At 43.5% G+C, this 27,964-nt stretch overlaps 1 protein-coding gene across 2 annotated transcripts in view; it reads right to left on the bottom strand.

Moving 5' to 3' along the window:
* Positions 1–11,334: 11,334 nt before the first annotated feature.
* Positions 11,335–27,964, bottom strand: part of BLVRA (biliverdin reductase A) — a 55,806-nt gene continuing 39,176 nt past the window's right edge. The window contains exons 6-8 of one of the 2 annotated variants that reach the window (XM_024746589.1): positions 17,163–17,270; positions 14,958–15,129; positions 11,335–11,692 (exon numbers count right to left, since the gene is read on the bottom strand). In XM_024746589.1, coding sequence (XP_024602357.1) covers positions 11,434–11,692; positions 14,958–15,129; positions 17,163–17,270 — 539 coding nt within the window. In that variant the 3' untranslated portion in view covers positions 11,335–11,433. The remainder of the gene's footprint in view (positions 11,693–14,957; positions 15,130–17,162; positions 17,271–27,964) is intronic. The other variant, XM_024746588.1, reaches the window with a different exon arrangement.

The raw sequence follows: 27,964 nt of genomic DNA, 5'->3' as shown, positions 1-27,964 counted from the left end.
GGCCAGAGCCACTATATAGTGGGATGGAACAGCTATATGCCGTTTACAGTGTATTACAGCAGGCGGGAGACATTACAGAAGGTCAATCGGAGTCATCAAGCAACACAGAAAAATAGTGTGGGGTCTAGAACAGCTGTCCATAACATACGGCACCCCCATGGACATCGATAGTGATCAAGGAACCCACTTTACTGACCAGGAAGTTCAGGAATGGGCTGATGAAAAATGATATATGCTGGTATTTCCACCTGCCTTATGACCCCACTACTGCCAGGCTAATGAAAGGATGAATGGACTACTTAATAGAGACTGAAACCCGCTCTCCACGTGTGGGCGAGGAGGCTAACTCAAGCCCCATGAACTCTAGCTGAACATCGCAGGAGTAATCATCCCTGTGGCTAAGCCATGTTAACCCAGAGGCAACTAGTGAACACCGTCCAAGTCCAACTATTGACCACCGAAGGATCATTGTAAAGTAACTTGGACATTGGACAGTAACTTGCTTTTGCCCTGGTCCCGGGATCTATGCCCAGGAGAACACATTGTAAAACGGCCTGGGAGTGGCAGGTAAGTCCCCGGTGATTTGGGTTTGCTGCCCCGTGGGGAATAGGATTTGAAAGATCTGACCCGTCTTCTCCCCGGCCCCAACTAAGCCCCCTTTTATTATCCATGTGGTCTGTGGTTACACGGCCTCTCCAGTGTTCAGCATCGGCTGTGGGGACTGAGGGTAGATGGTTGGTATGGTACTGCAGGCCAGGACAAAAGCCACAGCAGGGTGGGGTTATCTCAGGATGCTGTCACTGCTTGTATTTTAGTGGTCGTGATCTCCCTTATACTGTGTGTGTTGAACGCCTTACGTTTCATCCCTAGTCTGAGCAGAGGGAATCTGTTCACGGGCTGGGCGACGAGGGTGGCCTGGCTGTGAATGAGTCTCATTGCTGCGTCTACAGTGAGAAGTCATTGTCATGTTCCTCCGGACTTCCGTGAGAATTTGACCCGATTAGCATCTGGTTCCCAAGTTGGCCCACCTACATAGGTATCTTAACGCTTGCTACTGTCTAGCTGCTGGTGTCTGTAGTGCATTTGTGGGATTTGGTTGCAGTGACCCTCTACCTGCCTGACCCCAGGGATATCGCGGGAGAGGGGGGGACTAGATTGTAAAGCTTGGATAGAACGCCGAACGGGTGGAGTGTACGGTCAGGCCCCTCAAGGTGGCTGTTCTCTTGCTCTTTACATCCCCCGCTTGACCAGTCCCTGCTTCACTCACATGACTATCCAATCCCGTTAATCATAGGGCTTAATCAGTAACTGCCCACAGGCTTGCCCCCTGCCCCTGCCGCTGGTTTCCCTGGTAACTGATGCGCCAAAATGACGTCGATTTGCTTTATAAATGGTAGCCTCCTTACCCCCCAATTAGCGAGGATTTCTTCCCCGTCCTGCCAGTGGGGAATTCCTTTAGGACTCTTTGCTTCAGATGAGTGAGATTCCCCTGTCCAAGAAGGCACTGATGTCTTTCGTTGTCTCCTGGCTCTTTCTTCAGTCTTGTGGCTGGGTAGTGAAGAGTTTTGCAGGGCTGTGGGGCAGAGCCCAACACCAGGGAACAGGGGAGGGAGGAAGAGAGAGTGGCTGCTTAATGGGTTCAGAGTTTCTTTTTGGGTAGGTTTGGAACTGGATAAAGGTGATGGTTGCCCAACGTTGCAAATGTACTTAATGCCCCTGAACCATACACTTTAAAGTGGTTAAAATGGTAGGCTAATTTCAACATCAGTAACCTTCACGACAGCAGACAGGAGAAAGATAGGTGGTTGGCGACAAGGACAGGAGGGAGGTTTTCCACTATTGTCACTTCTTATACTTCGGATTTCTGGAACTTCAACCAACCCATTCTTCTCAGCCTGCCTGTATGTCACATTGGTTTCAGTATTTTGATGAGCTAGTTAATTAGGAGCACCACTTTTTTGTTATCCCAGAAAAACAATCCATGTTCTGGAAGCCTGGAGAAGCAGCTCAGTCTGCAGACAAGATGCAACGGGAAAATGAGCTGATGCCTCTGCAGGTCAGTTAACCAGCACAAAATTGCTCTGTGCTGAGGCAGAGGAAGACCTGCCAAGTGGAATTGCCCTGCAGCACTTTTTCCCCACCTTGTCCCTTGGGACACAGAAAAGCAGGGAGTGAGTTCAGCACCATCTTTCTGTAAATGCAGATTTCATCACTGGAGTCCCGTGGCTTTCTCCTTTTTTCCAGCGGTCAAACCGAAGGGAGAGCAACCTCCTGTGCACTCTTCCTAGGCATCATCCCCTCACCAAGCAACCCGCCCATCCCCCCTCCTTGCCCAGCCTTTCATTAACTGCTCGTGATGAATTCCAGCTTCTCCCACATCCAAGGTAGTTAGCTCAGGAAGTCTGCTCTTGAGTTGCTTACGCACCTGTGTCCCCTCCCTCCACCCCCTGACCCCAGCCTCCATCTGGAGACACTTTTACAGGTGGGGGCACCGTTTGTATATAGCTGGTGGCGGGCTGCCCTTCCGGGTCCTTTGCTCCCCTTGGGCTTCGAGAAGTTCATCCATTCAACTCGGCTCTGTCTGGTCCTTCCTTTGAGGCTGAAGGTTCTTCAGAGAATTTTCTTGTACTCCCTTTACTCAAGGATGAGGTTACCCACACCCTAATCCAGCCAAGCGTCTCAGTTGTAAGTTTTTAGTTTTTCCTGGAAATCTGAGTCAAGTGTCCTGCTGTGAACAGGAGGCCAGGGTCGCTGGAAAGCCTAGACGCCTGTAACATCATCCCTTAGTCTCTGAGCTGCTGAAAGCTGGTCTTCCAGCCCATGCATGGCAGTACAGACAGTGATTTTGAAAAGTGACGAGGCTAGGTAGGCTGCAAACTGGAGGTGGGTCAGCACTGGTCCCGGTAAGTCTCTGGCGCCCCCAAGTGGAAAGAATGAGGTGTGGAATGACTACCTTGCAAAGAAAGTACCCTAAGAGGATTCTTGGCCCTGGCGCTGCCTCTGGCTGTGGTTCCCATACAGGGTACAGGTGGGCACCGCCATGGGAGCCTTCCATCCGTGTGAAGAAATATGCCAGGAGTTCGGGAAGGGAAGTACAAGGCTTGGGAAGTGAACACTTTCTGACGTGCTTTTCTGTGGCCACGCCCTCATTTGAAGCGACTCTTTTTTTTTTTTTAACTAAAATGTTTTTTAATGGGAACCAGAGATATGGTTACATTACACAGTCTGACTCAAAAAACCCTTAGGTGATCAGGAGTTGGAAGGTTACAAAATAATGAGGGTAACACTGGGGACAGGAGGAAAGCTGCTTCAGAACCTCAGGAGCCAGGCTAATATGGCCTCTCCCTGCAATGCAGTCTGTGCTCACCCCTGGCAAGATGGACTTGCCAGGACCAAAGCCACCTCTGTCCCCACCACCCGGCCCCCTCGGAAGCCCTCACCGTCCCCCGCCTCGGCCGCGGTAGCCGCCCGGATCATAGCCTCCTCTGCGACCACGACGAGCATCTCCATAGTTACCCCCCATATGAGAGACTCCTGGTGGCCCTCCTGGGCCGTCTGGTTTAGAGGCCTTACACTGGTGGCAGTCATTCCTCCAAGAGAAGTTCACATTCTCACACGTAGGATTAGGACCCTTCCAGTCCCCAGCTCGCCGCTGTCCGCCACTGCCGCAAATGGGGAATCCTCGGCCACTGTCACCGCCTCCGTAGCCTCCACGGCCTGTGGGTCCTCCTCGCCCTCCACGACCATTGTCACCACCCCGATTGAAGTCTGCTTGCCGGGTAGCAGATGAGACCTTGATAGGATTCCCAGAGAATTCTTTACCATCAAACCAGTCCGTAGCTGCTTTAGCGGTAGGTGGGTCATCAAATGATACTGTGCTATGCGGCTGCTTCCCACTAGCTACCTACTTAACATTTGGTGGTGTGTATATGTCCATGCCACTATCTCACTTCGTCCCAGCTTACCCTTCCCCCTCCCCGTGTCCTCAAGTCCATTCTCTACATCTGCGTCTCTATTCCTCTCCTGCCCCTAGGTTCTTCAGAACCTTTTTTTTTTCTTAGGTTCCATATATGTGTGTTGGTATATGGTATTTGTTTTTCTTGCAGCCGCATAGCACAGGGAGATCAGCTCGGTGCTTTGTGATCACCTAGAGGGGTGGGATAGGGAGGGTGGGAGGGAGACTCAAGAGGGGAGGGGATGTGGGGATGTATGTATACGTATAGCTGATTCACTCTGTTATACAGCAGAAACTAACACACCACTGTAAAGCAATTCTACTCCAACGAAGATGTTAAAAAAAGAAAATGATACTGTTGCCTCTCCCTTCAGCTTGCCTGTTTCCCTGTCTGTACAGATTAATCACGGGCTGTCCCATCTTCTTGTGTGCCTTAGTGATCCCAGTCTGCTTGAAGTAATCGGCTACAGACTCAGTCGTAGCGTTCTCGCCCAGGCCTTGCACGAAGATGGTTGGCCAGGGTCAGTCCTCCATGAGTTGGCGGTCATTACAACTGCAGCAGTGGTGGCCATGAGCCCAGAGGTCGTGGAAAGTGACTCTGCGTTCTTGCCTAACTTTTCCTCCTACCTCTAGAAAGCCTGAACTTTCTAGATACCCAGATAAAGAAAAAAGCCCTTTACCTCCTGGGCCCAAGTTGCAGCCTCTTGACATCTGACCACCACTGCTTCTCCTTGAAGCTGCACAGGCTCACTCTTTCAGAGACCCCTATATTCTCCATAGAAATTCCCCAAGTAATCTTTCTAGGAAGGTCAGTTCTGTTGATCAAGATTCATCAGGAAAGAGTGATTTGGGGGCCTCCTCCTCTTTATGGAAGACTTCATTTTATGGTCCAGTGTCTCGGTCCTGTGTCTGTACAAGAATGCAGCTGTCATTATGTGAAGGCTTCTTTGTCTCCAAGGGGATAGCCCCTCCTGCAGTCACCTGCCTGGGGAGAAACATGGACCCCAACCCCTCTCTCCTCAGGGCCCATCAGCCTGAGATGCAGCTCGACTCATGTTACTTTCTTGCTGAAAACCTTCATGCAAGGACTCTGAAGATGATCTGGTCCTACCCCTTTTTCTAAGATGAAGCAGAACCCCAGAGACATCGACTTTTTTTTTTTTTAACCGAGGTCAACCCCTTTTAGCAGAGTACCTAGGGGCTGCAGCCAGCCTCCTGGCAATCTCCTGAGCTTCCATCCCCTCTGGCCCTGGAGTCTTCCAGGCTCAGCCCCTTCCTGCCTTTTGGCCTTACTTCCTACCCTGCTCCTCTGTGCTGTCAAATCCCTGACGTTGCTTGTTTTCCTCCTTCCTTATTTGGCTCAACCCAGATGCCACTTTCTCCCAGAATTCCCACTCAGAAGTGCTCCCTCCTTCCTGCGGTCCCTTGGCTTCAGGCGATGCCTGTCCTAGCACATCAAATCCTCCAGCTGGTGTGAGCCATTCCCCAGTAAGCCGTCAGCATCCAGAGGCAGGGGCCAAGTCTTCATCACTTCAGTCTCCCTGGAGCCCAGCACCAGCAGTGCCCACACAGCGTAGGTCTCTCAGATGTTAGCAGAACACAAGTGGATGAATCTTTGACACATACTGGAACCAGGAACAGTTACGATGAAACTTGGGAAGTGTGTTCTGTTTGCTCACTGTGCTTTCCAGACTCTGTATTTTGGACTTTATGACAGTGGCTATACCCTTCACCTTGACATGAATGGGCACCTGGGGGCACTAAACAGAAAAGTGCAGCCAGAGGGGCCTGAGCTCAATGCTGTGCTCCCCCATCCAGAATGGGGGTTGGCAGACTTTTGCTGTAAAGGGCCAGATGGTAAATGCTTCCGACTTTATGGGCCATACAGCTACTCTGTCACGATTCAACTCTGCTGCAGCGTGAAAGCAACCATATGCACTATGTCACTGAACGTGAGTGTGTCCCAAAAAAACTTTACACAAGGAGGCCGTGAGCCCCAAACCTGGCCTGCAGGCTGTACTTTGATGACTCCAGACTTAAGTGAGGGAACCTGGCCACGTGGCTTAAATTCTGAATCTGTTTCATCATTTTTTTTTTTTTTTTTTTTTTAAAAAGTGGAGTGGAAAGTGCTCCCTGTGTATGGCCTTGTATGGGAATGATAGAGTAAGTAAACTAGGGTAGGTGAGCCCTGGGCACCAGGTCTGGAGCACGTTGCTTGCTTTTTTCTTTGTCTCTTCTTTCATCTTTTAGGTGTCCAAAGTCTTCCACTAATGTTCAGCAGGTGCTCTGTGGGAACTGTTCCATTTGTAGAGGAAATCTTGGTGTACTTGTGAGGAGCGATGAATTCCGCGTCCTATTCCGCCATCCTGACACCCCCCTCACCCCCCGTCTGCTTGCTTAATAGTAATTCATATGATCTTTTCAAGTCGGCCAAAGACTTCCTAAATGTTAGCCCTTTCTCACTCCACAACTTAAAATAGCTAGGCTTAAAGCCAATTGGAATGAACAAAAAAGGAATTTCAGGTGCCTGAACCTGTTCCATCCAGGGGCAGTACTGGCTGGACACAGGCTTTGCACATGCTGTTCCTTCTGTCTGGAATGCCCTTCCCTCCCCTCCCTCACCTGCCTGCATCTGCAGCAAGTCCTTCTCAACCTCCAGGGTTCAGCACATTCTTTTGGGAAGCCTTCCCTGATTTCTTACCTAGAAAATCTTCTCCCTACACAAGCTTTTAAATCCTCTTCGTGGCATCCTTCATAGTTGTGCTTTAACATTTATTAGTTGAATAGTGTTTTCTTCCTTATTGGTCTACAAGCTGAGAGAATTGGGCGTGCCCAGGAATCACTAGGCCACCTTATTAAAATGCGGGTTCTGGTTTAGCAGGTCTGGGGCAGGCCTGAGGATCTGCATGCCTAAGAAGCCCCCAGGCTGTACCAAAGCCAAGGCTGCCAGTCAGCACACCACACCTTGAGTGTTAAGAGGTCCAAGAGAGCTAAACCCTTATTCCCTTCTTTCCCGCTTCAATTCCCATTCATGACTTTTGCAGAGAGGTTTGTCTATTTTTTCCCCTTTAACCCATCAACCTAGGTCCCCAAGGCTGTGCATTCCATTAGAGTCCCCTCCCCCATAACCCCCAACCTCCAACGTCACCACTACTAGTGCACGGGCTTATCAAGGAATTTCCCCCCAAATAGCTTTCTCTTGAAGAAATCTAGTGTCATTGGCTAAAATATTATTTTTTTTTCCACTCGATTCCTTCAGGCAGAAGACCATAAGGCAATCACGCATTGCTGGGATTTCAGCAAGAAACATTTCCCTTTTCTCCTCAATTTTGGGGACCAATTAAGCTATAGATGCAGGTGAGAGATGAGCTTTTTTCAAAAAGAGAATCAGTTTTATTCCAATAAAGCTGATTGGGGAATGTGGTTGGGATCTACAGCCAAAGAGGTTTGCTAATCTGTCCTCTCAGAGTAACTTAATTCTTCTTCAAAGCTGCAGGCCACCCCATTGCAAAGGAAGTTTCTATCCCAGCCACCTTCGTGTAGGCAAGCGGAGAACTCAAGTGCATTGGGGGGTGGCTGGGCTCTGCCGGACTTCGCTGCCTCATCTCTCCTGCAGCTTTCTAGGGCAGGTTACTACGGGAGAAGTAGGTGAGGGGCCGAGAGGGGTCAAGGGCACTATGTAAGTTACCTTCCTCCTAGAGGGACCCCAACACTTACCAGCTGTAGTACAGTGGGAGAGAGGGCTTTTTCCTTCAAGTTGAACAGAAAGCCTACTTTGCTCTGAAATCTTAGCCCTCAAAACGTCTTCTCACTAGACCTTCCAAGGAAGTCCAGGTAGCCTTAAGGCAAGGGAGCAAAGGAGGGTCACCATCTTTTGGGTACTTTGACTAAACGGCTCAGGGATAGCTGTGGCTTTTTTTTTTTTTTGTAGGAATATATCGTAGTTTTATCTTTTTAGTTTATTTTAAAAATAATTCCTAATTTTTATACTTTAAAAGCTACTTTCCATGTACATCTATTAAAAAATATTGGCTATATTCCATTTGTACAATACTCCTTGAGCCTACTTACACCCAATAGTTTGTACCTCCCCCTCCCCCATACTTCCAGCCCCTCCCCTTACCACTGGTTACCACTAGTTTTTTTTTTTAATTATTTAGTTTTTTTTTTAATTCTTATTTAGTTAGTTGTGGCTTGCCAGCTCCTTAGTTGTAGCAGGTGGGCTCCTTATTGCGGCTTGCCGGCTCCTTAGTTGCAGCATGTGAACTCTTAGTTGCAGCATGCACGTGGAATCTAGTTCCCTGACCAGGGATCGAACCCGGGCCCCCTGCATTGGGAGCGCGGAGTCCTATCCACTGTGCCTTCAGGGAAATCCCACCACTTTTTTTTTTTTTTTTTTGGCCGGGACTTGAGTCTTGCTGGGATCTTGGTTCCCCGAGCAGGGATTGAACCTGGGCCCTACACAGTGAAAGTGTGGAGTCCTAACCACTGGACTGCCAGGGAATTCCCTAGTTTGTTCTCTATACCTGTGAGTCTGCTTCTTTTGTTATATTCACTAGTTTGTTGTATTTTCCGATTCTACTCGTGGCTCCTTTGAAAAGTTGTGATTAGGGGTGGGGCGTGGCCTTCAGATGAAGGAGTATTTGGGAAACTCGTCAGTGGGGGGTCAGCCAGGATGCTTCCAGCTGCCCCAGAGGAAGGTGAGGGCAGCTGTAAGCAGAAGAGGAAGAGGCTTCTGCTCCCTCTTCTCTCCCAGCTGTTTTCTCCCGTCTCCTCTTCCTTTTCCCTTTGCAATTCCTACGAATTAGTAAACTTAATGTTTTCATTTTGGATCTCTTGACCAAACAGAAAACAGGCTTGAGGTGAGCAGTTAACAGTGTCAATTAGTAATCCCACAGCCCGTGACGAAGACTCTCTCCCGGACCACATTTAGTCTGGCTTCTCTGAGCCCTGTGCTCAGCTAGGCCTCGACCTTTGGGCTTCCCCATCTGTCTTTGCATCACCCAGTTTTAGCAAAACTTCTAAGTCCCTCAGTATCTGATCAAGTTCCTCATCCCTCACACCTTGGTGTCTAATCGTGCCAGCTGCCTTCAGCAAGAATCTTGTCAAGTCGGTGTAGCCAGAATCCCCCTCACCCCTGATGTTTCCCCTCAGTAATTTTCCATCCACCGACCCCTAAGCCCTCTCCTCGGCTATGAATTGCCATGGGCCATGCTGTGTGCAGAACTGAGCCCAGTCCTATACCAAGGTCTCTCTTCCCCTTTTGCAGTTGTCCTGAATAAAATCTGCTTATACCACTTGACTGTCCAGTTCTGGTTTTCTTTGACATCCACCCTACATTTTAAAAAAATTAATTTATTTTATTTATTTTTGGCTATGTTGCTGCACGCGGGCTTTCTCCAGTTGCGGCAAGTGGGGGCTACTCTTTGTTGCGGTGCGTGGGCTTCTCATTGTGGTGGCTTCTCTTGTTGCGGAGCACGGGCTCTAGATGCGCAGGCTTCAGTAGTTGTGGCTCATGGGCTCTAGAGCGCAGGCTCAGTAGTTGTGGTGCACGGGCTTAGTTGCTCCGCGGCATGTGGGATCTTCCCAGGCCAGGGATCGAACTTCTTAACCAAGACACCACCAGGGAAGCCCCACCCTGCTTCTAATATCAAATAGGGCCAATATTTTGAAACAGCAGTTATCAAGCCCAAATGGGAGAGACTATTGCACTCTATTTTTTTTTTATAAATTTATTTATTTATTTTTGTCTGTGTTGGGTCTTCGTTTCTGTGCGAGGGCTTTCTCCAGTTACGGGGAGCGGGGGCCACGCTTCATCGCGGTGCGCAGGCCTCTCTCTCACTGTTGCGGCCTCTCCCGTTGCGGAGCACAGGCTCCAGACGCGCAGGCTCAGTAGTTGTGGCTCACGGGCCTAGTTGCTCCGCGGCATGTAGGATCTTCCCAGACCAGGGCTCGAACCCGTGGCCCCTGCATTGGCAGGCAGATTCCCAACCACTGCACCACCAGGGAAGCCCTGCACTCTATTTTAATCATTGAATGTGTAACATTTATCTCATGCTGGATACTGTGGAACGTACAAAAACATAGAGCATACAATATTTCCTGGCCTTGAGGGACACTTGATGTGATAATAAAACAAGAGAACGAATGGACCAATATTTATTACAAATTATTTTACATGACGAATGAAAGAATAACCTTATGGATTTTTTTCAGGTTTAATATACTTGCCTGCTTTACCAGGAGGTACTCTGGGGATGGAATAATAGAAACAGAGGTAGAGAACGGAGTTTGCCTCCATCTCATGGTTTCCAAACTAGTTAGGGCTCATAATAGCAAGTGGGGAGCAGGGAAAAAACCAAGAGGGAGACATTTACAGAAGCAAGAAATCTAACCCAAGCTCAGAAGATGCAACAGGACCACCAGTGAAACGAAAGGGCAGCTTCCTGGGACTCAAGCAGATTGGACCAGACATGAGCCACGAGTCCAGACAAGCCCAAGACCCCAAGTGCAAACACAGGTGGCTTCCCTGGCTGTCTCCTGGGTCTCTGGTCTCCTCTCCAGGTAGCCTTCTGAGTGCTCTACCTAAATCAGAAACATGACCACGCACCCCACGCCCCCGGCACGTTAAACAACACCCTTTGGTGCCTCTGCACAGCCTGATAAACAACATCCCAGCTCTTCACCTGGCCTTCAAGGCCCCCCACCGTCAGATCTGCCTCTCTGGGACTCCCTACTCCAGACCCAGTGCTTCAGCGACACTGTCCCAGGGCACTGGCCAGGCTGCTTCTTACTTCTCTCTGTTCATACTGCCCCTCTGCCAGGGAAGCCCTTCTTTGACCTTCACACAGCTATCTCTTCATCATCAGGACCTGGTTTGCACATCTTCCCTGAACCCTTCTCCGGATGGCCAGGGACAGCCTGAACCTCCAACGTTACAGTGACCAGTTTGTGTGACTTGCTTCCCTTCTGACACTGTGAGTTACTGAGGGCAGCGGCTATGTTTTTAGGATCCCCAGCACCGGGCACCGTCGTCCAGTGAGAGTCTGTGGAGGGGGAAATAAAATTCCTTAAGGCGGCAGGAAGGAGGCTTCCAGGCACTGTTTTGCAGTGATTTAGCGCACGAGTGGGGTTTAAAGGCTGGTTCTGCCATTTACTAGCTGGGTAACTTCAAACAAGATTTTTTCAATACACTAAGGAAAACAAGCCTGGTAATAATACTCATCCGACAGGGCCGTTGGGAAGAATGAATGAAACTGGACATCTGAAGCTTCCCGTGCCACTCCACCAAGGTTGGTTCTTTTTTCATCCCTACCACGTGTGCCCCTGCCCAAGTATCACTCCCAACACGGCTCGTGACAATAAGCGAATCCTGTTTACCCAAGACACGTTTAATGGTAAGAACAGAGATGAAGGTCAACTCTTGATAAAAATCAGGCTCAGGTCTCGTCTGGGCAGGGCCATGTTGCCCCCTCCCTTCACTTCTTCAGGCGGCAGTGTTTCTGGATCTCTCCCGCCAGCCATAGGCAGTGCAGGATACGTTTCTTCTCGGCAGCCAGCTCCTCTCCAGAGAACTGGCCCAGGAGTTTCTGGACAAATATATTTTGATCCTTCAGGAAAATATTCTTATTGACGCCTACGTTGGGCATATTCTCCAGGGACCCAGACTTGAAATGGAAGCTTAAATGTCTGTTTCGCTTTAGGCCAGGCGCCTTCTCTTCAGTCCACGTCAACGGGCTGTGGAAGCAAGAGGCCCAGGATTAGTTTCACAGGGGCGCGCGGATGCGGGCTGGCACCTGAGTGCCCAGTGCCAGGTCCTCGTTTTGTGCCCGTTTTCCCTGCAGCTGCTGCATCCCAACCTCCACCAGCCTCCCAGACGCCACGGGTGACTGTTGGCAACTTTACTGCCCAAAAGTCCTTTGTTCAATTTTGCCACCAGGCAGGGGAGTTCAAAGACTCTGGTGTATCAGTTTGTTATTTAGGAGTTTTTACCCTGAATCTCACCGGATCCTTCTGGAGGATCCAGACCTGAGATCCTGTGCAAACTGTTGTTTCCAAGTGTATGTGCATTTTTATGGGAAAGAATTCTTAGCGCTCTTTCATCACATTTTCCAAGAGGTCTATGACTCCAGGCACATGCCAAGACCAGATGCTGCCAGCCCACTCACAAAGCACGTTTCCATTTCACATTTGCCCCTCAGGCCAAGGTCAGTACTCACAAAAATCTACAATTCAAATAGCACAGACCCCGCTCTTCTAAAGTTTCTTCTTTTTCTGGATTTATCTTTCCTGTCTTTAGATAAAAGCTGTGTTATCTGCTTAATGAAAAAGAGAAACCTAAGCAGATTCGATCTAAAGTTAGAAGCTTCACTGAATAATGTGACAGGAAAAATATAAAATCTGCTCTTCAAAAATATATTCTAAAAACAATACAGCACTGATTTAAGGACTTTCAATGGAAAAAAATCCATAATTTTGCCTAAATAATCTTCAGTTTGAGACAATCCTTTCAAATATTTGCCTATATGTATATAAATCCTAAAGTATAACTTTTAATTGTTTATTTAAAAATATTTATGATCCTACAGATACTGCTATTATTTTTAGCTGCATATCATGGGGACAACTGATTATATAATTCTTTCAATATTTCATTATTGCCAAATATTCAAGCTCTTCCCAACTTTAATATGGATAACCTCCATTCAACCTCTTTACACATATACACATATAGAGTTTTCCTTCTTCTGGGAATGAAGTCTCAGGAATGAGAGGACTTGCTCTGGCTACTTCTCTTTGCTTTCCCCTCCTTCTTCTTATACTACAGGGAGAGCCAGGGTCAAGGACAGGCAATCTGGTTGGGCTGCCATGCTAAGTAATGGAGTTTTCAGGGCGAACAGGGAAAGGGTTCAATGCCGGGCAGGCATCAGGGTCCCTGGCCTTCTCGTCTCCATTCCTCGGATTCCCTCTTCCTCTCCCTGTGGGCTGCAGTGGGGCAGGCCCGGCGTGGGCAGGCTAGATCAGCATGGCTAAGGAACGAAGGGGAACTACCTTTGGTTTGTTTGTTCTCCGCCTCTAGAGGCACAGGCCATAATACAGCTAACGGTGTGCGTGCGGAGTTGCAAGAAAGGGGCCCAAGCAGGTCACTTAAGATTGTTTTGGGTGCTGTAGGAAGCTCAGGGGTACCTCCAACCTGGGTAAAGGCTCCCCTTCAGCCAATCAGCTCACCCAGACCTACATTAGAGTGTGGGGTAAGTGTTTAAGAGGAAAAGATCTGAAGTACATAAAAGGGGAGCCATCAGGAGAGATGTGGACAGAATAGCTTCCTCATCTTGTGGTCCTAAAAACTTAAAGTATTTGCCCTGGAGGGCGAGGGCATGGGGGGTAGGGCACGCCTGGCTCTGGCACCACTCCTACCAACTGGCTTCAACAGGAGGCCTGAAACGTGTACCTCTTCTATATAGATTTGGGTTGAAAAGGTGTTCTCATGCTTTTTTTTTTACAAAGTTTGAAAACTGCTGGTAAAATGGGAAGAACACGGGCTTGGGAGTAAACTGCACTGGGTTTTCCTGGATAATCTGGGACCTGAGGCTAATGACACCCAACCTCGTGGACAGGTGAGGACTACAGGACGAATTAAAGACAAGGCCTGGCATGTTTTCAGTACGATTCCCTTCTCGTGCCCTTCCTGTGCATTTCTGTGGAGGTGTGACCATCTGGGGACCAGAGACAGGCTGCCTGAGCGCGATTCTCACACCATCACTTGTTAGCTGTGTGCCCTTAGCAAGTTTCTTAACCTCTCTGAGCCTCATGGTTTCCTAGGTGATCATCATAATAACGCCCACTCCGGAGAGTTGGTATAAAGATATGAGAAAATCCTTATAAAAGGACTAGGCCCTGGCACATGGTAGGAACTCAGGAAACGTTAGCAAATACTAGTACAACCGGGATTCAAGCAGTGATTCTGGTCTTGCTGGTCCTTTTATTGTGACCTTTCAAGGTCATGTCTGCCCTCCTCCCCATCCTCTGCTGAGGTTCTGCTCTGTTCCACTAGGTTGTTGGAAGGCAGCTGTAACTTAAACTGGGCAAATGACTTACAGAGGCTCCTTATGTTTAGAAAAACTTTGGTATGAGGCATTTTATCTTGAAGGGTGTTTGCTGGTGAAAGATCTACATTTACTGTCAGACGGGACTCATCATTATCTCAGCCTCCCAGATGGATCAGTAGAGGACTTGGTTTCGAAAAATAATACTGGAAAGATGTTCAAGTAGAATCTGCAAGCGTATTATTTCTGGGATTGCATTTTTCATCATTAGGGGACTGATGGCCACTTACGGAAGATGCTGGGAATCAGGGTATCACCATTACCCACCTAGAAGAATTATCAGGGTGTGTCATGATCCAGGATCACACAGAGGCTTTAGCAACGGAGGAACCAACAGACCCCACTTCAGTGTGATCTTTGACACGAACATCTTTGGGTCTCTGGGCCATTTTAAAGTCTCTTGAACATTTTTAAATAATTAAAACAAAGACTTGGTATGAAAAAGAAAGAACGTTTTGGCAACATTATGACGTATGATGTCGTGATAAAGCTGAGAAATAGTTGGGCGTGTGATAAGCCAGCAGAGTACAATGTTAACGGCAGGATCTAGGTAGCTGGATGGATGCTCACTGCAAAATTCTTTCAACTCACCAATGCCTGCATCTTTCACCATAAAATGTTGGAAACAATTCAGGTCACAGAACTGGATACTGCTCACTTGTGTGGCTTAGACAACCTGCTCAAATCTGTAAGCTTCTCTTAACCTTACGGGGCTGCTGGGAGGATGGCATGAGGCAGCATAAGTGAAATCCCAGCACCTGTTCCACTGGCATAAGCTGACGGCCCTTCTGGAGTCGAAGGTGCGGGTCTAGGCCCCTGGGTCCCCCATGTTCTCCCTTGTGAACACATGAGGATGTCCTTATGTTGCCTTCTCCTTGCAGCTTCTCATGACCTACCTTTTGTTCTCCGTCTCCAAGCACACGGTCATCTTCATATACTGATCTTCTTTTCTCTCTTCCAAAGTGGCGGACACGAGAGAAAGCTCCCCAAAGAGGGAGACCAGCCAGGTCAGGCGAGAGATGCCGCTGAATGCAGGGAAGCCAAACCGTTCTTCTTCCAGCGGGCTAGCTGTGGGGAATCACAGACATGGCGGGGACTGGAGGGGCGGGGCGGACAGCTGGGGGGCATGGGGGATGTGACAGGGAGTGAACAGATGTGGCTGGGTGATCAGGACACACAACCTACCTTGTGATGGGGCTGTGCAAGATGACTAATTCTGATGGAGACTTTCATAAAAACGTCTCCCTTTTTTCCTGTTTCTTAAATTCACTTTGTTGGTAAAATAAAATATTTCACTGGAAATTGCAGTCCATCTGGCCCACAGGGTAATAAAAATGTTTTAGGCTTCTAACGTGTGTGTGTGTGTGTATATGCACACACACACATATATGTAAACATATATCCCCTTCAGTTTGTGACTTAAAGAAGTAAAAGAATGAACGTATTTTAGTCCCTCAAGCCTATATTCCTATAAATACCATATAACTGTCTGTGTAAGTGATAAGGGAGTGAAGGAATTGATAGCTGTGGAGAAAACAGTAATTCCTATAAAGTAGTCAATATCAAGAAAACTGATACAGCGTTCTGTGTTCCTCAGTCTTCATAATCTCGTGTACAACAGTATATTGCAACGAGTATCTGTAGGAGAAATCCGGTCAAGATACTGCTCCCCTCTCATCCCAGCCTAAATTTTAAACATAACCTAGATGTATAAGACTTCATGTCTGTTACACTGCTCTTCAAAGATTTCTTAAAACTTTGATATTGACTTAACTAATGATTATGAGTATGTTCTAAAGAAAACAAGCAAAGTAAATAAAAAGATAAAGAAAACAAAGATTGTAAGTTTCATAGACAACATGGTTTCAAATCACTAGGACCTAAGTATGAAACTTACAAAGGAAAGGCAGCTCCCTCTGGGCTGGTTCCTGTCTGCTCCTGTTCTTTGCAGAGGACCGAACAGCTGCTACAAGTCTGAGCTCCAATCTGTCTGCCTCCGCCACATAACTGTTGGGTCAACTTTGTGAAGCTACTCACTTCTCTGAGCTTCATTAAAAAAAATCTGTATAATGGGGGTAATAAATACCCACTTTCTAGGATTATCATATGAATTAACATGAAATAATGTCACATACTTAGCCCAGTTCCTTGTGCGGATTAACAGTTATTATTGTCTCCACAACTCTCATTATATCATCATTTTAAAGGATGAAGATGGATTTTGTGCCATTCTATTTTTTTTTTTTTTTGGCTGCACCGCACGGCATGCAGGATCTTAGTTCCCCAACCAGGGGTTGAGCCCATGCCCCCACCACAGTGGAAACTCGGAGTCCTAACCTTTGTACCGCCAGGGAAGTCCCTGAAAATGGATTTTTGAAATGAGATTCCACTACTGTATATTTTCTGGAAACTCACGAACAGATGAATGGTTTTACCACTTGACAATGTCTGTTTTGTTTCTGTAAAGAAAGCCCTCAGGAAAGGTGGCCCAGATGCCTTAGGGTGGAGACAAATCCAAGGAGTCCACCCAAAGGAGACTGCAGACCTTGAGGCTCCAGGCTGTTCATTTCCTTCTGCTAATGGAGGTGCTCAAAGAATGACAAACATAAAGTAAACAGCTGAATATATAGTAGATCAAATATCTTGGCCACAGCCAATGTCCTGATAAATGTTGGAGGAAGAAAGGGTCTATGCATATTCTATTTGCTCCACAGAGAAGTATAAACATGTTCTCTTCTCCAAGAACCTTCTCGGTCCTTTAGCAAAGAGAGCTTTCATCTTTAACCTCCTGTGGAAAAATAATCTCCAACTCATCAAGATTTCATGAGAGAAAATTCTACCCAATCGATAGGGCCAAAAGCATAAATGTGCTTGAGATTTCTAACACGTCTTCCCCAAGGCCCACTGAGCAATCAGATCTCATTTGAGGAAGAAAAATAGATTATTTTTATTGTCTGTGGGTGCGTGGGAAAATTAAATGGGCAGTCAGAACGTCTTTAGCAGAAATGAATCCAAGCTCACGTCCTAGAGAGCTCAGAACCCAGTAACCCTCCACCAGCCTCACCAGTTACATATGACCTGTGATCCCACCAAGGGCTGACCTGTGAAGAGGAGCGACCCTTTCAGCAGGTCCTTCCCCACCACTTCTTTTTTCAGGAATGCAAACTCCTCCATCAAGAGTTCAACGTGCTCCTCATGCAAGACTTTCCCTGTCAGGACAAGGATGGGGTTTAAAAAAAAAAAAGGCAGTCATCCTAAATCCTGTTAATTTCCTCGTATTTTTTTCATTTTTAAAAATTGAGAATGTATGTATAACTGAATCACTTGGCTGTACAACTGAAACAGAACATTGTAAATCAACTATACTTTGATAAAAAGAATATATATTAAAAAAATTTTTTAAAATTTGCTCAAAAATGCTATGTCCATGCTTTGGATTCAAGATGGCTGATTGAACACACACATTTATTTCCACTTTTATCAAAATCCTAATGAATTTTATGAAAAAGTTATTTAAAAATAAAATTGACGGGTAATGGACAGATACAACTACATCTTTAAAGTGTACAATGTGCTGTTTTGATGTCCATATGCATCGTGGAATGATCATCAAGGTCAAGACACTTAACACATCCATCACCTGACAGTTCACTGTGTGTGTGTGATAAGAATGCTTAAGACCTACTCAGCAACTTTCAAGTATACAATTCCATGTTATTAACTATAACAACCGTGTTGTACATTAGATCCTCGGAACTTCTTCTAATAATTGAAAATTTGTACCCTTTGATCTATATTGCCCTATTTCCCCTTCCCCCAGCCCAAGGCAACTGCCATTCAAATCTCTGTTTCTATGAAACAGGCTTTTTTTTTTTTTTCTTTTTAGATTCCGCTCTAAGTGAAACCATACAGTATTTGTATTTCTCTGACTTATTTCACTTAGCATAATGCCCTCCAGGTTCATTCATGTTGTAGCAAATGGCAGGGTTTCTTCTCTCACGGCTGAATAATATTCCACTGGAAATATAAGCCACACTTGTCGTTATCCTTTTCATCTCTGTTAGAACATTTAGGTTGTCTCCATCTCTTGGTTACTGTTCATAATGCTGTGATGAGAATGGGTGTACATGTATCTCTTCAATCTACTGATTTCAGTTCCTCTGGGTATATACCCAGGAGTGGCACTGCTGAATCACGTGATGATAGTCCTATTTTTAACTTTTTGAAGACCCACCAGTCTTTTCCATAGTGTCTGGGGTATATACCCAGGAGTGGGACTGCTGAATCACGTGACAGTCCTATTTTTAACTTTTTGAAGACCCACCAGTCTTTTCCATAGTGTCTGGGGTATATACCCAGGAGTGGGACTGCTGAATCACGTGACAGTCCTATTTTTAACTTTTTGAAGACCCACCACAGCCTTTTCCATAGTGTCTGCACCAACTGATATTCTCACCAACAGTGCACCAGAGTTCTCTTTTCTCCGTATCCTCGCCAACACTTCTCTCTCGTCTTTTTGATGACAGCCAATTCTAACAGGTGTGAGGTGGTGTCTCGTGGTTTTGATCTGCATTTCCCTGATGATTAATGATGTTGAGCAACTTTTCATATATCTGTTGGCCATCTGAATGTCTTCTTTGGAAATATGTGTATTCAGTTCCTCTACCCATTTTCTAATGGGAGTATTTGCTTTTTGGCTATTAGTTTTCTGAGTTCTTTATACTTCGGATATTAACCCCTAATCAGATATACAGCTTGCAAATACTTTCCCTCTTCTGTAAAGTATCAATTTATTGATTGTTTCCTTTGCCATGTGGAGGCTCTTTAGTTTGATGCAGACCTATTTGTTTATTTCAGCTTTCATTTCCTGTATGCTTGGTGTCTTACCCAAGAAATCACTGCCAAGACCAATGTCAAGAATTTTTCCCTGTGTTTTCTTCTAAGAGTTTTACAGTTTCAGGTAAGTCCCTTTTTTTTTGAACAGCTCTATTTGTCCTTGATACATCTCAAGATCATTTTTGTGAATGGTGTAAGACAGGGGTCCAGTTTCATTCTTTTGCATGTGGCCATCCAGTTTTCCCAGAACCACTGATTGAAGACTATCCTTTTCCCACTGTGTGTTCCTGGTGTCAAAAATCAGCAGACTATATATGCATAGGTTTATGCCCTGCTCTTTATTCTGTTCCAATGATCTATGTGCCTGTTTTTATGTCAGTACCACACTGTTTGGATTACTACAGCTTTGTAATATAGGTTGAAATCAGGTGGTGTGATGCCTCTAGCTTTGTTTTTCATCTCAGGAATGCTTTTTTTAATTTAAAGTCTTTTGTGGTTCCATACAAATTTTGGGGTAGTTTTTTCTGTTTCTATGTAAAATGCCATTGGAATTTTGATATGGACTACACTGAATCTGTAGATTGCTTTGGGTAGTATGGACATTTTAACAATACCAGTCCTTCCAATTCAAGAACACAGGGTGTCTATCCATTATTCATGTCTTCCTGAATCTCTTTCATCAATGTCTTATAGTTTTCAGTGTACATGTCTTTCACCTCCTTTGTTAAATTTGTTCCTAAGTATTTTATTGCTTTTGATGGTACTGTAAATGAGATTTCTTTCTTAATTTCTCTTTCAGATACTTTGTTGTTGGTATATACAAATGCAACTGATTTCTGTATGGTAATTTTGTATTCTGTAACTTAACTGAATTTATTAGTTCTAACAATTTTCAGTGGAGTCTTCAGGGTTTTCTACATATAAGATCATGTCACCTGCAAAAAGACAATTTTAATTTTCTTTCTAATTTGGATGCCTTTTATTTATTATTCTTGCCTAATTACTCTGGCTTCAGCTTACAGTTTACTATGTTAAATAGCACACAGTGGTAATTATGGGCATCCTTGTCTTGTTCCTGATTTCACAGAAGAGGCTCTTAACTTTTCACTATTGATTATGATGTTAGTTGTGGGGTTCTCTGTATCATCTTTGTTATGTTGAGAAACATTCCTTCTACACCTAATCTGTTGAGAGATTTTATCACAAATGGATGTTGAACTCTGTCAAGTGCTTTTTCTGCATCTATTGAGATGATCATATATTTATCTTTCATTTTGTTAATGTAGTATATCACATTTATTGATTTACATATGTTGAGCCATCTTTGCAACCCAGGGACGAATCCCACTAGATCATAGTGTATGATCCTTTTAATGTGCTCTTGAATTTAATGCAGATTTTTCCATCTATGTTCATCATGGATAGCAGCCTGTAATTTTCTTTTCTTGTAGTGTCTTTGTTTGGCTTGGTATCAGGGTAATGTTGGCCTCATAAAATGGGTTAGAAAGTGTTCCTTCCTCTTCAAGTTTCTGAAAGAGTTTGAGAAGGATTGTTATTAATTCTTCTTTAAACGTTTGGTAGAATTCATCTGTGAAGCCATCTGGATTTTATATGTTTGGAGGTTTTTGATGACTTATTCGATCTCCTAATCCCCTTGATTGTTATTGGTCTGCTCAGTTTTTCTTTTACTTCATGATTCAGTCATGGTAAGTTGTGTGTTTCTAGGAATTTATCCATTTCTCCTAAATTATCTAATCTGTTGGCATAAATTGTTCATAGTCTCTTATGGTTCTTTGTATTTCTGTGGTATCAGTTACAATGTCTCCTCCCTCATTTATAATTTTATTAATTTGAGTCATTTCCCTTATTTCTTGGTAAGTCTAGCTGAAGATTTGTCAATTTTATCTTTTCAAAAAGCCAACTTAGTTTCATTGATCTTTTCTACTGTCTTTCTAGTCTCTATTTCTGCTCTAATCTTTATTATTTCTCCCCATCAACTAAGTTTGTTCTTCGTTTTCTATTTCCTTGAGACGTAAAGTTAGGTTGTTTGAGTTCTTTCTTTTTTCTTAATGTAGGTGTTTATCACTGTAAACTACTCTCTTAGAAATGCTTTTGCTGAATCCCATCAATTTCTGTATTTGTGTTTCTATTTTCATTCACCTCAAAAATTTTAAAACATTTACCCTTGATCCATTGTTTTTTCAGAATGTGTTGTTTAATCCATATATAGGTGAATTTTCCAGCTTTCCTCCCATTATTGACTTCTAATTTTATACTATGTAGTCAGAAAAGATACTTAATAAGATTTTAATCTTATTAAATTTGTTTTCTGACCTAACATATGATGCGTCCTGGAGAATGTTCCATGTGCATTTGAGAAGAATGTGTGTTCTGTTGCTATTGGTTGGAATGTTCTGTATACGTCTGTAAGGCAACTTGGTCTAAAGTGTAGTTCAAATTCATTAGTTTATAATGTATTTCTGTCTGGATAGTTTATCCACTGTTGAGAGCAGGGCATTGAAGTCCCCTACTATTATTGCATTGCTGCCTATTTTTATCTTCAGATCTGTTTAAGTACTCCCATATTGGGAGCATACATATTTACAATTTTTATATCCTCTGAAGGAATTGATCCCTTTATTATATAATGACCTTCTTTTTCTCTTGTTACAGCTTTTGACTTTAAGTCTGTTTTGTGTGATATGCTACACCTGCTCTCCTTTGGCTTCCATTTGCACAGAGTATTTTTCCATCCACATGGAATGTTTTTTCATCCCTCCACTTTTGGCCTATGAGTGTCCTTAAAGCGTGAGTCTTTTGTAGGCAGCATACAGTTGAGTCTTATTTATGAACTGAGCTACTCTTTGTCTTTTAATTGGAATATTTAAACTATTTATATCTAGAGTAATTATTGATAGGTAAGAACTTATTGCCATTTTGTTACCTGCTTTCTGATTGTTTTATAGTTCCTTTCTTCCTCTCACTGTCTTTCTTTTTATTTTTTAAAAATTATTTATTTTTGGCTGCACTGGGTTTTTGTTGCTGCGTGTGGGCTTTCTCTAGTGACGAGCAGGGGCTACTCTTTGTTGCAGTGCACAGGCTTCTCATTGCGGTGGCTTCTCTTGTTGTAGAGCACAGGCTCTAGATGCACGGGCTTCAGTAGTTGTGGCACACGGGCTTAGATGCTCCGTGGCATGTGGGATCTTCCTGGACCAGGGCTTGAACCCATGTTCCCTGCATTGGCAGGTGGACTCTCAACCACTGCGCCACCAGGGAAGTCCCTCACTGTCTTTCTTTATGAGTTGATGGTTTTTGGTCATGGTATCCTTTGATTCTTCTCTCTTTATCATTTTTTTTCCTTGGTGGTACTAACAGTACCATGAGGCTTTCATAATACATCTTATAGTTATAACAGTCCATTTTAAGCTGACAGTAATGTAACTTCAATTGCATTTAAAAATTCTACATATTTATTTGCCTCCCCCCAACGAGTTATGTTATTGGTGTCCCAATTTATGTATTTTAATCTTGTGTATCCATTAACAAAATATTGTAGCTACAGTTACTTTTAATACTTTTGTCTTTTAACCTATATACTAGAGTTCAAAGTGATCTACACACCACCATTGCAGTAATAGAGTATTTTGAATTTGACTATATACTGGGTTGGCCAAAAAAGTTTGTTTGGGTTTTTCCATAAGATGTTACAGAAAACGCGAACGAACATTTTGGCCAACCCAGTATTTACATTTAGCGCTGAATTTCACACTTTCATATATTTTCTTGTTACTAGTTAACATCCTTTCAGGCAGGTCCAGTGGCGATAAATTCTCCTTTTATTTGTCTGGGAAAGTCTTATTTGTCCTTCATTTCTGAAGAACAATTTTCCTGGATAAAGTATTCTCATTTGATACTTTTCTTTGAGCACATTGAATGTATCAGCGTACTCTCTCCTAGCCTGCAAGATTTCTGCTGAAGAATCTGCTCACAGCCTTATCAGGATTCCCTTGTGTGTGATGAGTCTTCTTCCTCTCACTGCGTTCAGAGTTCTTTGTCTTTGATTTTTGTGAGCTTGGTTAAGATGTGTCGTGGTAACAGTTCCTGATTTTGATGGTTGTATGTGGTTATCTAGAGACTGTTTTTATTTGCAGGATGTATGCATGAAATTATTGGGGGATGAGGTTGGCAATTTACTCTCAAATGATTCTCAAGAAAAAAGAGTTCTCTGTACTGTATTCACAACTCTTCTATAAGTTTGAGGTTATTTCAAAAAAAAAAAAACCAAACCAAATAAATACTTATAGCACCAAAAATATGACAGCAAGCCAGAATCAGTCATGGATTATGAAATAAGATATAACTTGTAAGGAGAAAATGAAAAGGTAACTTGCAATTAATAGACTTGAATTCTTGACTCATTTATTTCCTCAAACATGATTTCAGCAGCTTTCTGACATAAGCAGTATATTATGAAATTCTCAAAGAACTATTTCTGGCCTCATCTTCTGAAATAGGGTGTTTTGTGTATCTCAGAAATAATAAATAAGTGTTTTTAAATTTGGGGGGAAAATTAGAAGAAATAAAAATACCCATGATCCTATTTACCAGAAAGAACCACTACTTAGATATATTGGTATATTTCCTTCTTTCTTGTCATTCTGCTGTGAATTATTTTTCATGGTTGTGATCATATGGTAGAAACAAGATTATATTTATTTTTAGTTTTAAAGTGTAAACATGAATTCATGTCATTGAAGAAAATTGAGAAAATGTGGAAGAGTATAAAGAAAAAAATATAACCGCCCAGAATTCTACCAGCTAATCTCTGTTACCATTTTGTTTCATTTGCTTTTTTTTTCCTTGCATATATGTGACATGATGTTTATACTGATGATTGAGCAATACAGGAACGGTCTCAGATCCTAGCTGAGAGATAATCTGCAGGGAAGTCCGGTAGTAGGTAATCGATGTCACTGAGGGGACAAGTCACCGACAGGAAAGGGGCACTAGGGAATTTTCTGGAGTAATAAAAATGTTCTGTATCTTGGCTGGAGTAATAATTACATGGGTATATACTCTGTCAAAATTCATTTAACTCTGCACTTAAAATCTCTGAATTTATCATAAGGAAATTATATCTCAATTTACAAAAGGATAAGGACTTAAGGTAATTAATTTAGTGAGATGAGTACCAGAATTATTACTCAGTTTCTTCAATGGCTTTGGTGTTGGCCTATTCAGAGCTGCTTTTGTAAAAGAAGTAAGACGTTTCTCAGAACTTCTTGTGTCGTAGAGGTAGGTCTTCCTTTGTAACTAGTTTAGCCATTAATACAAATGCTAGAAAAAATTGTCTCACTTGTTATTAAATGTGTCAGACTTGGCAAGCTATCCCATCTGATTGGCAGGGTGACAGATGGGGCTGCAGAAACACTGATTCTGGGAAGAAACAGAGGAACAGCAGGCCATGCACTGCCCTGAGCCAACAGTGATTCATTTTACATGTGCCCATGAAAACAAAAATATGATTTTCCATTCCATTTCTGATATTTGAAAATGCAAAAAGTACCCTTAACCAAGCACTAGTCAGCTATATGATAACCAGTGCTGGGACTGTTTTCTATGGCATCCTGGGTAAATATGTCGGAACAGTTATGGTTCTTAGAAAACTCTTTCTTACATGAAGATGAGCTCTCCATCTCTATAATTCTGCCCCCTACAAACAGAAGCAATACAACATAAATTTATTTTCTCTTTCTGTGGAGAGCTTTTAATATATCTTAAAATGTTTCTCCTTTACATTAAATATTTAAACTCTAGTGATACGTCCAAATTATGTGTAACTTTTAAAAATTTGTTTTTGTTTGGGAGGATTATACTTTCTAATTTAGGTGCCTAGTATTCTTTTTCTTGCCTACCTGCTCTGGCTGCAACTTCCAGTACTATGTTGAATAGAAGTGGTGAAAGTGGTCATCCTTATCTTGTTTCCTGATCTTGGAGGAAAAGCTTTCAGTGTTTTACCATTTAGTATGATATCAGCTGTGGACTTTTTATATATGGCCTTTATTATGATGAGGTAGTTTCTTTCTATTCCAAGTTGTCATTATAACAATGTGTCTTGGTGTGGGTCTCTGGATTTATTCTAGTTGGAGTTCATTGTCTTGAATTTCCTCCCCCCAATTTAGGAAGTTTTCGGCCATAGTTTCTTCACATAAGCTCTCTGTCCCTTTCTCTCTCTCGTCTCCTTCTCTGACTTGCATAATGCATATAATGATAATGATCTGCTTGATGGTGTCCTTTAAGTCCCTTAAGTTTTATTCTATTTTTGGCCATGCCACATGGCATGCGGGATTTTAGTTTCCCCAATCAGGGATCGAACCTGCAGCCCCCGCAGTGGAAGTGTGGAGTCTTAACCACTGGACTGCCAGGGAGGTCCCTTTTTCACTTTTCTTATTTTTTTTTTTTTTTGCTCCTTTGACTCAAATTTCAAATGACCCATCTTCAAGTTTGCCAGTTCTTTCTTCTGCTTGATCAAATTTGCTGTTGGACCCTTCTTGTGAATTTTTCAACTCAGTTATTTTATTCTTCAGCTCAAGAATTTGTTTGGTTCTTTTGTATAGTTTACATTTCTTTGTTGATATATTTTCATTTTGTTCATGCCCTGCTTTCCTGATTTCATTTACTTTTCTATGTTTTGCGTTAGCTGACGGAAAATCTTTTAGACAGTTATTTTGGTAATTCTTGGATCTACATTTCTTTAAGGTTGGTTTCTGCAGATTGACTTCATTCCTTTGAGTGGGCTGTGTGTCCCTGTTTCTTTGTATTCCTTGTGATCATTTACAGGCAGACCTCGTTCTATTACACTTCGCTTTATTGAACTGTGCAGATATTGCATTTTTTTCTAATTGAAGGTTTGTGACAACCCTGCCTTGTCAGAGGATGGTGAGCGTTTTTTAATACTAAAGTATTTTAAAATGAAGGTATGTACATCGTTTTTAACCTACTGCACACTTAATAGACTGTAGTACGGTGTAAACATAACTCTTATATGCACTGGAAAACCAAAAAATTCATCTGACTCACTTTGTAATATTCAATTTATTGCTGTGGTCTGGAACTGAACCCGCAATATCTCCAAGATACGCCTGTATTGAGATTTGACTATTTGAAAAAACAGCCACCTCCCCCAGTCTTTATAGACTTGCTTTGTACAGGGCAAGACCTTCACCAGTCAGCCAGGCCAGAAATTCTGGAGGCCACTCAAACCTTTTCTGGAGATGTATCTTCTTTGGGCTTGCACATGTAATTTCCAAGTTAAAGAGGTTTGCCCCTGTTCTCAAGAACCTGTAATCTCTTGCTCCCTGTGGCGCCTGTTCAGAGTACTGCAGTCTCCCTGGTGCTATAACAAACTACAGTGCTTGCTTCGTTCTTAGCTGCCCTGACCCTGGCATCCAATGTCTACTCCTGTTTCCTTCAGCATTCCCAGTCAGGAGAGACAGAAATCAGCCCTTGAAAAGCCAGAACATTGGACACATGTTCCACTCTTTCCTTTCCCGCCCCCCGCCTTAGATTCTTCTAATCTAAGAATTAGAAGGGGAAGGGCTATGGTGAGCAAATGCAATGAATTTTCTTACCCACTTCAATGCAGCTCTTCTTGGCTCTGTGCTTGCCTGGGGGTACTGCAACCACTTAACTGATTTCTGGAGTACTTGCTCAGGTATTTTGGTCTATATATTGTTGTTAAGTTGGTGTCTCTGTGGGGAAGGAGGTTCTGAGGCTTCTTATTCCACCACCTTGCTGACATCACTCCCAAATTATCCATAACTCTTGCCATCCAAAATGATATAACATTAGGTATGCTGAATTGAATAAGATTATTCCTTCCTGTGCTACAACGTAATTGCTATGATTGCTGTTTCAGTTCACTTTCAGCAGATTAATACTGCTAGTTGTGACCATTTGACACTGTGGGCTCCTCAAGGGCAGGGGTCATCTTCTTGTTATCCCCTATCATCAAGGACAGTATCTCATACATAGTGATAAGTATGTTATTGCTGCTTAATGGATGTTCTAGTATGAGTTACGAATACTTGTCTAGAGAACAAAGGTCACTCTTGGTGTTCAGGGCTGTTCTCTTGTTTCAAAGCCATTCATGATCTGTAAGCAAGCCATCCAGATTCTGCTTGCTTAAGGAGCTAATACCAGGATCCAATATAACAATATTTTCTCATTTTTAAAAAAGTAAGTCCATATTTGATTCAGTTTTCTATAGTTTTAACCTAATGTGCTCTTTGTGTTTCATTTACATTTCGTCATCGTGTCTTCTGAGGCCCTTCTTAGGTTAGAAAGTTTCTCAAAATTTCCTTGTTTTTTAATGACCTTGATAGTTCTGAAGAGTATTGTTTAGGTATTTTGTAGAATGCCCCTCAGCTGGGATTTTTCTGATGTTTTTCTCATGGGTAGACTGGGGTTATGTGTTTTGGACAGGAAAACTACAGAAGTAATGGGCCATTCTCATCACATTACATTAAGCGTACGTAAGACATTAATAAACAGAAACCTCCATTAAATAGTGTTGGGAGACCAGAACAGGGAGCTCCCATACCCTGCGATGATAGTAGAGCCCAACAGGAAAACGACGACTCCTCTTCTGTCCTGGCAAGGACTCAGCCAATGAAAAGCCATGGACTCTTTGCTTACTATTCCCCCCACAAACTTCCTTTTCCCTATAAAAGTGTTCCCCTGCCCTTGCTGTGCAGGGATTTGTATGTGGCTCGCCACGGTTGCAGACCTTGAATTGTAATTCTCTGCTGATTCTGAATAAACTCATCTTTGCTGGAGAAATAACTGGCAGTCTACTTGTTTTCAGTCAACAAGTACATCCTATTAACATGACTTATCACTGTTCACACTGACCTCAATCATCTGGCTGAGGCGTAGTGTTTGGTTTCTCTAGTGTAGAGTTAACTCTTTCTCCCCTTCTTTCCATCTTGTGCTCTTTGGAAGGAAGTCACTATGCACAGGACATTATCTTCCTGAAGACACTTAGTTTGTTATCTTGTAAAGTGTT

This window comes from Neophocaena asiaeorientalis, unplaced genomic scaffold, assembly GCF_003031525.2.
Source record: "Neophocaena asiaeorientalis asiaeorientalis breed wild unplaced genomic scaffold, Neophocaena_asiaeorientalis_V1.1 scaffold68, whole genome shotgun sequence".
NCBI lineage: Eukaryota > Metazoa > Chordata > Mammalia > Artiodactyla > Phocoenidae > Neophocaena > Neophocaena asiaeorientalis.
The sequence above is the reverse complement of the archived record's forward strand: the minus strand, read 5'-3'. Positions and strand labels throughout refer to the sequence as shown.